General features: G+C 33.8%; 1 protein-coding gene across 4 annotated transcripts in view; it reads right to left on the reverse strand.

Moving 5' to 3' along the window:
- The window catches only part of FRY (FRY microtubule binding protein), a 549,698-nt gene that overhangs the window by 162,299 nt on the left and 372,268 nt on the right, over positions 1-15,131 (reverse strand). For all 4 annotated transcript variants that reach the window (XM_053708466.1, XM_053708462.1, XM_053708463.1 and 1 more), the window contains exons 29-31: positions 10,296-10,450; positions 1,809-1,908; positions 646-817 (exon numbers count right to left, since the gene is read on the reverse strand). In XM_053708466.1, the coding sequence (XP_053564441.1) occupies positions 646-817; positions 1,809-1,908; positions 10,296-10,450 (427 nt within the window). The remainder of the gene's footprint in view (positions 1-645; positions 818-1,808; positions 1,909-10,295; positions 10,451-15,131) is intronic.

Genomic DNA, 15,131 nt, shown 5'->3' on the forward strand with positions numbered 1-15,131 from the left:
AATACTGAGTAATTATTATTATCTAACTGTTTTATCTTTGTGTTAGTATGTGGATTGTTATTATTGTATAATACTTTGGTGTAAAAAAATAAATAGTGGTATCATGTATGAGGGGGAGTATTTCCCATATAGCACTTAAGCTTCTGGAAAAAACAGTCTTCTGTGGAAGTTATATTTAGAGTAGACTGGCATCTCTGAAACACATATCCACAGTAGTTTGCTCTAAGAGTACCTGTTCCTTTGTATTCTATATAGGAGCACAGATATCCCTACATTATTAAATAAACATTGTAAGGGGGTTATTTGTTATGGACACTAAAGTTAAAATTAAACTTTTTTGGCGATTCAGATAGAAAATGCGATTAGAAAAAAGAAAATGTACTTCCATCATAAAAATGTGAACAGTTATTTTTTTTAAATTATGCCTTTACTGTTTATACAACTCTACAGTGGTCCTTTAACCCCCCAAAAACGTTAGAAAGGTCCTACACTGCTGAGTTTGAAAGTACTAATACCAGCACATCTCCAGGAACGTTTGTAGCACCCTCTAAAAGCACTTATGTATTGGCTCTCTATTAGCTGTGACCAAGTAAATTCCAATGGTTTAAACCATAAAAAAATGAAGATTTAAACTGCATAAAATACCTGAAAATAGAGGAAGCGTGAGCTCTGGATACAACCGGGCCAACTCATTGGAAAGTAGCACTACTGACACACTGTACAGGGCAGGCAGCACACTATGTGTTCCATAAAGAATGCTGCCGGGCTTCTGTTCAGCTACTTTTTTGGAGTATACAAAAAGCTTTCCTTCTAGAACCTAGAGAATATAAGAAGATTATGTTGTAAAAGCTCTTAATAAACCTAACAGGTCTGTTCTTTTAAGCTTCATAAGTAGATTTCTGTGACAATGAAAACTATGGACAGATACCATTTTGGCTGTCATATTTTTTATTATATATTGTTTTGCAAGTCCATTAATTGACTAATTAATTTTACAAATCTCAACTAAAAAGGTTTAAGTACAGAACTGAAAGGGATATACAACAGTGCTCTTTTAGTAAAAACAAATATGCTAAACCATAAAAAGAAACAGACTGTACAAAAACCAGCAAACAATTTACTTGTTTTCTTGCAAAATTAGCACTTAGTTATTCTTATTGTAGCTCTTGCCCTCAGAGAGATAAGAAAGCTGACATGTTAGTAACTTAAGTTGCATTCTGTCCTCCCTTGAGCATGGGCAAATCTGACTGCCTGGTTCCCTTGCATTCACTAAACACTAAGCCAGCTCATGTTACTCTAGAAGATTTACAACATCCAGCTAGATATGCCTTCCTATAGAGACCCCAGCCAGCTTGTAAGGCTGTGACATAAAGTAATGTATCCTGCAAAAATGAAGAAAAAAGAAGAAAAGAAATAAAAGGCAAAATCCTTTTCAAATTTTGAATAATAATATTGCAATTATTTATATTAAGTATAACCCAATGCTTTGTGTTTTTTATCACAGACTGATTTTATATTATATTCACTTAAAAGTTATATTGGACAGAGTTTAACTTAATTTAAATACAAAATACATGTATCACTTGCTTAAGTAGTAGAATTTGGTACATCATATACCCCAAATAGTCAAAGAATATTATACATTTGTGTTTGTTTTTCTATTATTTTATTCATTGGATGTATATGATGCAAATATTCTTGATATAATTTCAGCTAAATGATCTAATTCCATAAGAGAAGCAGAAGAAAAAGTCACACAAGGAAAATGTTTTGCATAACATATTTTACTATAAAAAAACCATACATACTTGCATTAGCTGAACTGAAATTTCATATATCTCTCTGCTGGTGTCAGATGCTTTGAAAAGTACCAGATTCAAAAGCGTCACAATGTCGAATGGATAATTCCTAGAAAATAAACAAAATTATGAATAATGCAAACATATCTACACTGACAAAGAAACAAATACACTGTAACATGTGTAAAAATAATCAGTTTAAGTATTTAGTAGATGTTAATTAAGATGTGTGCTTTCAGGAGCATTAAAAGGACATTATACACCAATTTTCATTTAACTGCATGTAATAGACACTACTATAATAATATAATAATAATATACACAGATACTCATATAAAAATCCAGTATAAAACCTTTAAAAAAAACTTACTTAAAGGCTCCAAATTAAGCACTGTTCATAAAGTTAGACTGGGACAACCACTGAAAGGGGCTGAGAGCAGACCCTCCTCTGCATATGAAAAGACCCATTATACAAACAGAAGCAATCTCAAGTATGTATACATCAGTATACATCTAAAACTCTGGGGCTTGGTTAGGAGTCTGAAAATCAGCACAATGTTTTTTTTTAAAAAATAAGCAAAACTATAATTTTTTACAAAAACACTCCCTGATGGGCTATATAAATAGATCATCTACAAAATATTTATGCAAGGAAAAACCTTGTATACAATTTCCCTTTAAATGTGTAATACTATCAAACTAAAGAGTTGTACAAATAAAATGCTGCATCCACAATTTGCCTTATTTGGAGGAGCCAATCTGGGCTTTAGTTAACAGGCATTAAGGGAAGCAACTGTCATAACATTAATATAAAATATATTGTTTTGCAATTGTTATCTGATAAAGTCAATTATGGACAGAAGTGTAGCAGGGTTAGCCTTGCTAAGTCAGCAGGGTGCAGTTTAAGTTCTGGGACTTAGAAATTGCTAGATTTTTATGGATACATTGCAGGAAACTGGGGCGAAATAAATGATTAAAGTATATTGCAAAGCTGTTTCATTACGCATCACTAAACATTTTATATGCAAATCTCAAGGTTTTTCCCTTAACTCCGATAGAAATGTAGCAGATATTTTAAATGAGTTTGCTCTATTTATTGTAGATAAATGATTTATTGAGAGGAACTGAAACAAACAAACTTAACCACAGTTACTTAAAGGGACAATGAACCCAAATTTTTTGTTTCGTGATTCAGATAGAGCATGCAATTTTAAGCAACTTTCTAATTTACTCCTATTATCAATTTTTCCTCGTTCACTTGCTATCTTTATTTGAAAAAGAAGGAATCTAAGCTTCTTTTTTGTTTCAGGACTCTGGACAGCTCTTTTTTATTGGTGGATGAATTTATCCACCAATCAGCAAGAGTAACCCAGGTTATTCACCAAAAAATGGGCCGACATCTAAACTTACATTCTTGCATTTCAAATAAAGATACCAAGAGAAGGAAGAAAATGTGATAATAGGAGTAAATTGGAAAGTTGCCTAAAATTGCATGCTCTATCTGAATCATGAAAGAAAAAATTTGTGTTTAGTGTCCCTTTAATATTTACTGAAAAGAGGAGATTGTCCAGAAATAGACAACAATAAGGTCTGAAAATGACTAGGCCCAGATGACATTTCTGACTTTGCTTAAAGTGATTGTAAAGTTTAATGAATAAGTGCCTAGTAACTAAAAGTAATCTTAAAAATAGGGGCACTTTCATTAATTAAACTTGACAATGACGCTTATTTTTTACAATACCTTACCTTTGCATTATGGTAAACATAACGCCGATCCTCCGCTCCCAGCTCCTGCATTCTTTAGCAGATCAATGACAAATCAGTCTTTCTCCAATCGCTGTGTGCCCCCTTTGGCAACCAGCTTTTGAGGCATGCAACAGATCATCATCAATATGCTAATAAAAGTAGCAGATGCAGGCAAAGGATCAGCGATATGTTTACCATAACGCAGTGGTAAGTATTTAAAAAAATAAGCGTCATTGTAAAGTTTAATGAATAAAGTGCCCCTGTTATTAAGATTATTTTTAGTAACCGTGCACTTATTCATTAAACTTTACAATCACTTTAATAATTGGTTTACCATTTAAAGGGATAATAAAAATGAAATAAGATATAATCATGTATTCAAAGAAAAAAGATTAAGCTGAGAATAATTATAGAGATTCTATAATGTAATTTACATGCTGATCAAAAATTATTAGAGACGAGGGTTCTATGATTGATAATAAATGTAATACACTGACCTAAAAAAAAAAAGAACATATACCTCTAAATTGTAGGCTTTTTGGAAACAGTGCCTTCCTCCTTGTGTCAACATGTATTCTGAAGTCTTGCTGTAATGTATTGTGTACCCTTGTAATAATGTGAGGAATAGGCATCATTTTACAAACACTAATAATAATAATACTAATATCAGGAGCCAGAACATAATTTTTTTGAAAGATGGCACTAAATTATGCAAAAAAAATCAAATAAAAAACACAATACCACAAAACATTGAGAAAAAAAATGGGCAAGAGAGTGGACAACGAAGGTTAGCATTAATAATGTATATTTGTAGAACTTAAGCACTAAGTTCAAATCACCAATATTAATGCACGTTGTAAATGGGGTCTCTGCTCACCCCCTCTATGTAGAACCACAAATGAACTGCTGATTACCTATCTAAGCCTCTGCAGACTGCCTCCTTATCTCAGTGATTTTTACAAGCTTGTATCAGTGCTGACTCAAATGACTCCACAGGATTGAGCAAAATGTTATCTATATGGCACACATGAACTAGTGCTAACTGTGAAAGCTAGGTTTAGCTTTCAACAAAGGCTACCAAGAGAAGAAAGCTAATTTGATGATAAAAGATAGAATATTGCTTAAAATTGCATGCCCTATTTGAATGATGAAAGTTTAATTTTGTCTAGATTGTCCCTTTAAATAAAGTAATTACAAGGTGTTACCCGTCTTTTAAATTAAAGTAATTTTGAAAGTCTGTCAGGAACAGAAAATTATCTTTTTTTCACAAATATGTCAAATTATATTAATATAATAAAGACAAACATTTACTTCGTAGGAGAGACATTTTTTAAATATGAAATTTACCCTTCTGCTATTCTTACTTTAAAGTGTTAGACATTTTCTTTTACAAGCCATTATTTTTGATTTCCAGGGAAATTTTACCTCATGAAACAATATTATTCTGTAATATATTAAAGTTCTTAAAACTGACAAGCTACTTTTATAAAACACGGTGATAAGAGAAAATCAGCTGAGGCAGATTAAAACTCCCTGTGACTCTGCGGAATTCTCAAACACTGGGAAATTTCTATAATCAGGTTCCCAAATGTTAACTTGACCTTTCTTAGAAAAAATCTGTCCAACTACATCAGCATATTATATAAAAAGAAATGAGGTTAAGCAAAAAGAAACTTTCAGAAATCCTTTTAGTTGAACTTGGTTATTTAATACATATTTTGTGTTTAAAGTGAACCTGTCCATTGTGAGGTTCTGTGTTATTTTTTTATGGCTAATACAATTCTGTAAATCATTGTTAAATTAACAAGTCATTTTAAAATATTTCTTGTCTTTTTTTTCTGAGCAAAGTCAGATAATAATTTGATGACCCAAAAAAATCATTCACAGTAATATTTTTCTGTTTATGAAGGTGTTACTTATTATTAGAGATATGCATTTAGTGGTTTGTTATATAAAAAAACTGCTGAATACATCCGCAGATAGCGGCATTTGGGGATTTTTGCGACTGGAGTGCAAATTAACGTTTCCGCTTGAGCGTTAATTGCGCTAGAAGTAAGATTTTGCGTTTGTCGGGTTGTGCTCCTATTACAAGCTGAAAGTAAACTGTTTTCGCTCTTGCTCTTACCTAACAAGAGCAAAAATCCAAAGTTAGAATATCACGTGCGTATTCACTTATTCCCCTATAGAAGTCAAAGGAGAAAAAAAAAGTGGAAAAAACCCCACCCATATAAAAAACACATATAAATTCATAAATGCATATGAACACATATATAGACATATATTTAGACATGTATATGTTTGTATCTCTATGTTAAAGAACTTTGCCCTCATATCTTTGAGCCTTTATAACTTTTGTGTACAATATTCTTGTATAATAATTTTTATTAGATAATGTTATGAGTGTAGCTATACTTTGCAATGTATTTTTGATGTGTTGTGTGACACTTATATTTTGGGAAACCGTTAACCAAAGCTCTAAAGTCACGGTAATCATTCTAGCGTAAACCTTGATTGCGCTCAAGCTATATAATTTACTTTCAACTCGTAATACGATCGATAAACCCGATGAGCACAAACCCATGCAATAAACCCCTTATCGCTTGGGCGCAAATGTTTGCGCTCCACTGGTAATCTAGTCCTTAATTGTGATCTTTCACACAGATAAATCTGGTGCTGAAAATACCCGAATGCCGCTACCCTTGAAGATATTCAGCATTCATTTATATAACAAATTGCTGAATACACGTGTCTACTTATTATACAATAAATAATTGTATAAATTAGCATGCATGTATCTACAGAAACATTAAAGCGAGACATTTTATTTTAAAAACAATGACAGTTTTATTTTTTTTAATACTTTTCATTTCATTGTACGGGCACTTTTTTCTAAACAAGATTTTTTTCTAGCAACATAGATTTAATAGAGCTTGTTTGCACTGTCATCTGCAAGTTTCAATAGAGCTATCGGGCAAGAAAAGGAAATTTTACATTGTATACATTGCACTACTGGGAGCTAGCTGATGATTGGTGGCTACACATTTTCTAAATGTAGTCACCAATCAGCAAGTGCTACCCGCTGAACCAAAAATGAGCTGTCTCCTAAGCTTACATTCTTGCTTTTTCAAATAAAGATACCAAGAGAACAAAGGAATATTGATAATAGGAGTAAATTAGAATGTTGCTTAAAACCGCATGCTCTATCTGAATCATGAAAGTTTAATTTTGACTAGACTATTCCTTTGAGGCAGGAATGTCACTGACCAGACACTGTGGCCCCCAGCACTTTCCTACAAAAAGCCACCTCTGAAAAGGCCTACACCTCAAAGTGGTAAGATTTTGTGAAAGTTTTTAAAGATAATGAAGGAGCTGCTTTGCATATACAGGCTACAGAAACTCCATTACAAAAAGCCCAAGAAGTGGCAACTGCCCTGGTGGAATGAGCAGTAATGCACTCAGAGGGATTGTTGCCCATGACCAAATATGCCTTACAAATTAAGGCCTCAAGGCAAATCGGCTTAACTATTTTGTGGCTTCAACACAACATTTTAATGCCCTCACTACATAAAGGTTGTGAAGAGTATGCCCCTTAGAATTTTTAGGAGCCGGGCATAAAGTAGGAACCACAATTTCTTGATTGATATTATCCTTAGATACTCCATTGGGAAGAAAATAATTATCAGTTGAAGAACAGCCTTGTCCTGATGAAAAATCAGGAAATTAGGTTTGCAGGATAAAGCTGAAATGTCAGAAACTCTCCAGGTTGAAGAAATGGCCAAGAGAAAAAAACGACTTTCCAGGATAAAAGTTGAAGGTCTAAACCATGCATAGGTTAAAATAGAAATACCCTTCCAGGATAAAAGCTGAAGGTCTAAACCAGTGTTTCTCAACTGCGGTCCTCAAGTACCCTAACAGGCCAGGTTTTCATTATAGCTGAACTAGAGCACAGGTGAAATAATCAGCTGATCAGTAACCATGGTTACTAACCTGCTCTCACTCATCAGATGATTATTACACCTGTGCTCAATTTAGGCTATAACGAAAACCTGGCCTGTTGGAGGTACTTAAGGCCTTTGGTTGAGAAACACTGGTCTAAACCATGCATAGGTTCAAATAGAGAACCTTGAAGGACCCTCAAAATTAGATTAAGATTCCACAGAAAAGTAACTGATCAAATAACTATATCATTCTGATCAAAGCCTGAACAAACGTCTGGATATCAGAAATCTTGGCAATTTTCTTGTGATATAAGATGGATAATGCTGAAATCTGACTATTGGAGAACTGGTCAATAAGCCTTTCTTGAGACCATCCTGCAGAAACTGGAGAACTCTAGGAAATCTAAAAGAATTCCAACAGTAGCACACCAGGGTAAAAAAAGGTTTTCCAAACCTTCTGAGATATACACATGCTGACAGGCTTTCTGGCCTGAATCAAGGTATCAATAACTTTATCAGATAAACCTCTTTGGGACAGCACTCTGCATTCATTTGCCAGGCCAGAGCATGAGAATATTTACATAAGATCTTCCATGAAAGGCCAAGAAGAGAAATCAGAATTGCCGACACTTGTTCTGGTTTGATCCTGGCTATCACCCTGAAATGCAACACACCTCAGAAACAAGTAGTGAAGAAGCAGAAGGGTGTACTTCAACATGTGCCAAGTAGTGAGTGCTAAAACCAATTCCCAGTGTCTAGTTAGTTCAGGTAAGAAAAAGGGCGCCTGGTAACATTGGAGATTACTAAACCTGGTAGTTCTAAATTTAAAGAGACAGTAACCAAATTTTTAAAACAAATTTTTAAAGTGCCTAAAAAGTGCACAAAACTGCTAAAATTGTGCAATTACACATGTACCAAGGCTATGTGAATCATGTCTACATGTTCATTATAATAGCCGGTTGGATATGAAGGTATATAGTATTTAGCTGTCAGCATCTTTGTCTACTTTGCTAACCTCTGCTGCAGAAGAACTGCTTCCAAAAGATGGGTCCATTCAAGGCAGAATAAGAACGATGCCAAGGATCTCACAATGTGCAGCATATAGACCAGAGAACTGGCAGATACATCTGCATTCCACCTGGGGGATCTGCAACATCTCCACACTGGGAGAAGTCTCTGAGGGAAAAATTGGGCCTCAGATTGGCTAGAGAACACCTATCAATGTGGTGTAGGTCAGCACTTCAAAATTCACCTCACTCCATCTTGGAGGCAAACAATTTGACTGAGAAATTCTAGCAGAGTGAGAGGGATTAAAACTCTGGTATGTAGGGGTGTTTTTGCCTCATTCTAGTGGCCTGGACTGTAATCCCACATGTGATGACCCTGTGAACTTTTACCATCTTATGAAAAAATGACGGATGCACAGAAGCACCTTGAGATATATAAAATGTTTCATTATGTGTAGTGAAACAAATTTGCAAAATACTTTCATTATTTATTTTGCCACATTTTTATGTAATTTAGCTATGGAAATTGAGCAATTTTCAATTCCCAGAATTTAAACTGCACTCTGCTAAACTCTTAAGGCTAACCTTGCTATAGATCTGTTCCTAATCGGCTTTAACTGATAACAACTGCAAAACAATGCACTCTATACTATACATACATATACTAACATTAAAGTTGGGGCTAGCCTTGTTTCTGATGACTAAAGTCAAAATTGGCTTCTCCAAATAAGGCAAAAAGTGGGTGGAGTTTGGCCATTGATAAATAATTGCAGTAAAAAGGATGTTAATTTATTTAAAAACGCTCAAATGTGGCTGATATATTAGTCTATAGCAACACAACAGAAATGTCTAGTAATTACAAGATGTTTACTGGAACTTTAAATTACAATCACTTATACAAGGTTCTTAAATACCTAATCTAATATGGTACAACTGATCATACTTATTTTGTTATGGGAAAAATGCCAGTGATATTGAATAGGTCATTTGGATAACAAGGATTTGTTTTTTATTCTGTGGGTGTAAATAGGCAATATTGTCACTCATGCAAGTTTCAAATACTTTGTTTTACTGGAGTGTTAGTATGGCTGTAACTGGCTCAGTTTTGTTGCCAAAGCAAAATGTTCTGTGTCAGGCCGGCTAGTGTTATAATTGTTTTGATGTATGTTTAACCTCAAAAATGATATTGAGTTTACAGTATACTATTAACATCAATATTATGTTGCTAGGGGTATGTTTGGGTTTGGCACAGTTTATACCAATAAGGTGCATAATGATGAACAGTTATGTTGGTGGTAGGATGTATGTGTTGTTATAGTGTTTGTTTTGTGCAGTAGGGACAAAAAACATCATGAAAAAAAACAAGTGTTTTAATACATTCACACACACACATGTATATATATATATATATATATACTGTGTATATATATATATATTCATACACACACACACACGTATATATGTGTATATATATATATATATATATATATATATACACATACACACAGTATATATATATATATATATATATATATATATATACTGTGTATATATATATATATATATATGTGTATGTATGTATATATATATATATACATACACATATATATACACAGTATATATATATATATATATATATATATATATATATGTAAACAATGTGATTACTTACCCATGACATAATTAACAGCTTATTATTTATTTTTTTATAAATTGGCTGCCATTTTATGACAGGGAGAATATATTCTCATTTTTTAATTACATTTATAAAACAAATATATTACATATGCAAAACTTTTTATTACCGGTTTCCACACACGGTTGCAATAGCTTTAAAGCACCCAGAAGCAAGTTGGTATGATCCAGTGTAGCATCGATCAATGGCCCAGTTAAAGAGATTTACTTGGTCAGGATTCAGTTCAAGCAGCAAAACAACCACTTCACAGCCAAGCTGGTGAACCTAAAAATGTAAATATATGTAAAAATGCAAATCTCAATTAACCACTTGAGTGGAAAGTAAACATGCAAACAAAGATATGCTGGCAAACAGTCCCAGATTACAATTTTAAACAGTTATACAAATTCCCCTGGTAGAGGATCAAACAACAAAGAAATATTTTATCAATCACAGTAACAAAACATGTCTACACCAAGCACTTGAGGGCAAATACCAGTGAAAACTGAAAATGAAAAATGTACAAAAAAAAAAAAAAAAATCTTACAGTAAAATGTCTTAGGTATGCGGCTTCCTGCTCAGACATAAAATTGTATAGGTGTCCAGTACGTGCACTGCTTTATAATCAAGGGTACAGCTAAAGCTAATATCCAAACAGAGACATAAAAAAACAGTTTTCAACGGTAATAGGCTACACTTATTGAAATAACAAAAATAGCTAATACTTAAATTAAAAAACTTGGATTAGTTTGGCTAGTTTTAAGATGAGAAAGATGTCCACCCTTATTCTTCACATTAGGGTCATGCCATATACAATGTATTACTCTTAATCATGTATGCTAATCTACACTGAATATTCATTGAAAAGGACACTAAACCCAAAAATTGTCTTTAATGATTCAGATAGAGCATGCAATTTTAAGCAACTTTCTAATTTACTCCTATTATCAATTTCTCTTCATTCTCTTGCTATCGTTATTTTAAAAAGCAGGAATGTAAAGCTTAGGAGCCAACCAATTTTAGGTTTAGCACCCTGGATAGTGTTTACTTATTGGTGACTACATTTAGCAAACCATCTTTAAATGAAGATTCAGTGTGGATTAGCATACAGGATTAAGGGTACTACATTGTATATGGCATGACCCTAATGTGAAGAATAATGGGGGAAATCTTTCTTATCTTAAAACTAGCCAAACTAAGCCAAGTTATTAAATTTAAGTATTAGATATTTTTTTTAATTTCTAGTAATTTTATTTAAGTATCCCTTTAAATAAATCATAACTCCTCCCATTAAGTGGAAGCTCACATTTCCTATAATCACCTACTGGGCACAATGAATTTATACAATTGAATACATTAATTAACCCTGCAAGTACCAAAGTTAAAACCATACATTAATAAAAACATATGCAAGTTGCTGTAAAATACAAAGTCAAATAAGATTACATTTTTTTATTTACACTGTAAATGCTATGTCATGACTATTAGAAAAATATATCCCCTTATTCATACCAAGGGGCCAATTTAACAAGGGCCGAATGGCCCCTAATCACCCTGTTTCTGCGCGAGCCTCCAGGCTCACCGGAAAAAGCCGTTAAGAAGCAGCGTTCTTAAGACCGCTGCTCCTTAACTCATCTACCCCCTCTGAGGCTGTGGACATCAATCCCCCCGATTGTATACGATCGTGCTGATTGACACCCCCTGCTAGCGGTCGATTGGCCACAAATCTGCGGGGGGCGGCATTGTACTATTAGTTGACTAGAACTGTTGGTGCAATGTTAAATGCCGACAGCATATGCTGTCGGTATTTAGCGATGTCTGGCGGACATGATAGGCTACATGTATCATGTCCGCCATACATTGATAAATCGGCTCCCTAGAATTAATGGTATAGATCCAAAACTCTTCCCTTCTTTTCAACAAGAGCTCCCTATTACTTCATCATCTCAATTTTTTTATGTAATCAATAACTTGGAATCACAACTGACTTATATTGTAACCGTGTTAGAGGAAATGTGAGGAAACTGGAGCCCCCATATTTTTGCACCTAATATTGCTCTTTTGCTCATTAATACACTCCCTAACTTTACGTGTTGTTTCTTCCACATAAATCCTCCCACAGGGACACTTCACTAAGTATACGGCATACATAGTGTTACAGGTATAATAACCTTTAAAGGGACACTGAACCCAAATTATTTATTTTGTGATTCAGATAGAGCATGCAATTTTAATTAACTTTCTAATTTACTCCTATTATCAATGTTTCTTCGTTCTCTTTCTATCTTTATTTATAAGCTTTTATCTTGGTTCAGAACTCTGGACAGCAGTTTTTGATTGGTGGATGAATTTATCCACCAATCAGCAAGGACAACCTAGGTTGTTCACCAAAAATGGGCCGACATCTAAACTTACATTCTTGCATTTCAAATAAAGATACCAAGAGAATAAAGAACATTTGATAATAGGAGTAAATTAGAAAGTTGCTTAAAATGTTATGCTCTATCTGAATCACAAAAGAAAAAAATTGGGTTCAGTGTCCCTTTAATATTGTGCTTTTTTCCTGGCTGAGGATGTGCCCTTTACCATCAAATTGCAATTACAACAATTTAAGCAAGGGAAGAAACCTTGTTTCTCTTCAGTAATGTAACTTTGCTTCAATTTGGAACTCCCAATATCACTATGTGCTGGATAATCTTTAAAGGGACAGTCAAGTCCAAAAAAAACTTTTCAAATAGGGCATGTAATTTTAAACAACTTTCAAATTTACTTTTATCAACAATTTTGCTTTGTTCTCTTGGTATTCTAGTTGAAAGCAAACCTAGGCACATATGATAATTTCTAAGCCCTTGAAGGCCACCTCTATTTTATTTACTTTTCACAGCAGGGAGAGCAAGCTCATGTAGGCGATATAGATAGCATTGAGATCACGCCCGTGGCTAGTGGCAGACACTACACTAATTGGCTAAAATGCAAGTCAATAGATAATAACTAAAAGTCATGTGATTAGGGGCGGTTAGAAGATGCTTAGATACAAGTTAGTCACAGAAGTAAAAAGTGTATTAATATAACAGTGTTGGTTTTGCAAAACTGGGGAATGGGTAATAAAGGGATTATCTATCTTCTTAAACAACAAAAAATCTGGTGTTGACTGTCCCTTTAATAATTATTCTTCTACTACAGGCCATCATGGGGGTAAATAAAACTCTTTGAACTCTAGGTTACACTGTTTTACTACAGGCTAATGTTTTTTTTCTGATGACAATAATATATCTATCAGAATTGGTGTGGTGTGTGACGAATACCAACCGCTTCCCTTTCTTTCTTACCATTTCTATATGTTTCTATTATATTTCTTAGACTTATTCAATTCCTGTTTGACCAAGCTCACTGGATAGCCCCTTTCTAAAAACTTATTAGCCATTTTATTAAGTTCGACATCAAACCTATCCTGTTCTGACACAACCCTGTTGACACTGTATGTCAGACATAACAGTATTCCGAAACGGAAAACTATTACAACTATTATAATTATTATAATGTAAAAAGGCTATTTCTGTCTGTAGGTCTGACATATAGGTCTGTCTTTAACACTCCTCCCTCTTTGACATTCATTCTGCCATTGGAATGTTTCTATAAAACAAAAATGTTAGCATTCAAATAATAAATGTAATATTTCAATATCAGTTCTCATAGTCTTATATTGAAGTCCTTGTCCTGTTTAAGATTTGCTTAGCACTGGGGTTTAACTATGTGTTTAATACCTTTGCAGGAGTTAAACACATAGCTACATACAATTATTTATGAAATAATATTTTGTTATTCCATTTTTATGTTTCCTAAACTAAAGGAGATCAAACTAATAAATAAATACAACATAATACATATAAATGAAAATAAATAAAATTGATACTTAAGAGTAACAGGAAACATTCCTAAGGACAGAATACTCACTGACCTTAAATAAGTGAGTGTTTCCTTTACAATAACTTAACACAGTGACTGTGTCCTTTTAAACAGACAAAGTGATGGTAAAGAATACACCTTAGCACTCCCATACAACAATTGTGTTATAATTATAGGAAGGTGTGCGTCAACAAAAACAGTATAAAATTGTTAAACTTTATTGGGTATATTTAAAATGGGGAAAAACCCATTTAAAAACAACTATAGTATAGTATAGGGCTGAAAATAAATTGCTATTCCGGATGACGTCCCACCAGATAGCCAATATTGTAAAGTAGATTAAGACAGTATTATATGGGTTATATATTGATACCTAAATAAGGGGTCTCCCTTGCTAGATAATACTACGGCTAAGTGGAGATGCTTGGCAATGGTTGTCCCAAATTATGTAAGTGCTTGGTGCAGACTGGTACTTATAGTAATATCCGTATAATAGAATATATCACCTATCAAAACAGACGTAGTTTTCCTGAGTACAATTTCGTTATGTAACTAAAAAAGTGAACACATATGGTATATTATGTATGTATCCATGCAACCACTTGTTGCGCTTAAATAATATATAGTCAAGGATCCTTTCTTGGAGAACCAACTGGTTATGTGTAATCTTTGTCATTAAATAAAGTATTTATATTTTTTTAAATCTATCCGTGAAAAGGGTTAAAGTGAAGGTCAATTTTCATCAATGAGTGCCCGGTTTTTAAAAATACTTTTAAAAACAGGGGCACTTTCATTGATGAAAATTAACATTGCACTGGATTTGAAGAAATAGTTACCTTTTACTCCTGCAAAGCCGGATCGACAATCCCCCTCCTTCTTCTTCCTGCTGTAGACCACAGCAATGACAAAACTGGCTTCCTCCAATCACAGCCGGGCAAGCCAAGATTGGAGGAAGCCGGTTTTGTCATTTCTGACGTCAGTACAGAGGAACTGAGGCTGAGATCGGCGATCCGGTTTTGCAGAAGTAAAAGGTAAGTATTTCTACAAATCCGGTGCAATG

This window comes from Bombina bombina, chromosome 3, assembly GCF_027579735.1.
Source record: "Bombina bombina isolate aBomBom1 chromosome 3, aBomBom1.pri, whole genome shotgun sequence".
In the NCBI taxonomy this organism is placed as follows: Eukaryota; Metazoa; Chordata; class Amphibia; order Anura; family Bombinatoridae; genus Bombina; species Bombina bombina.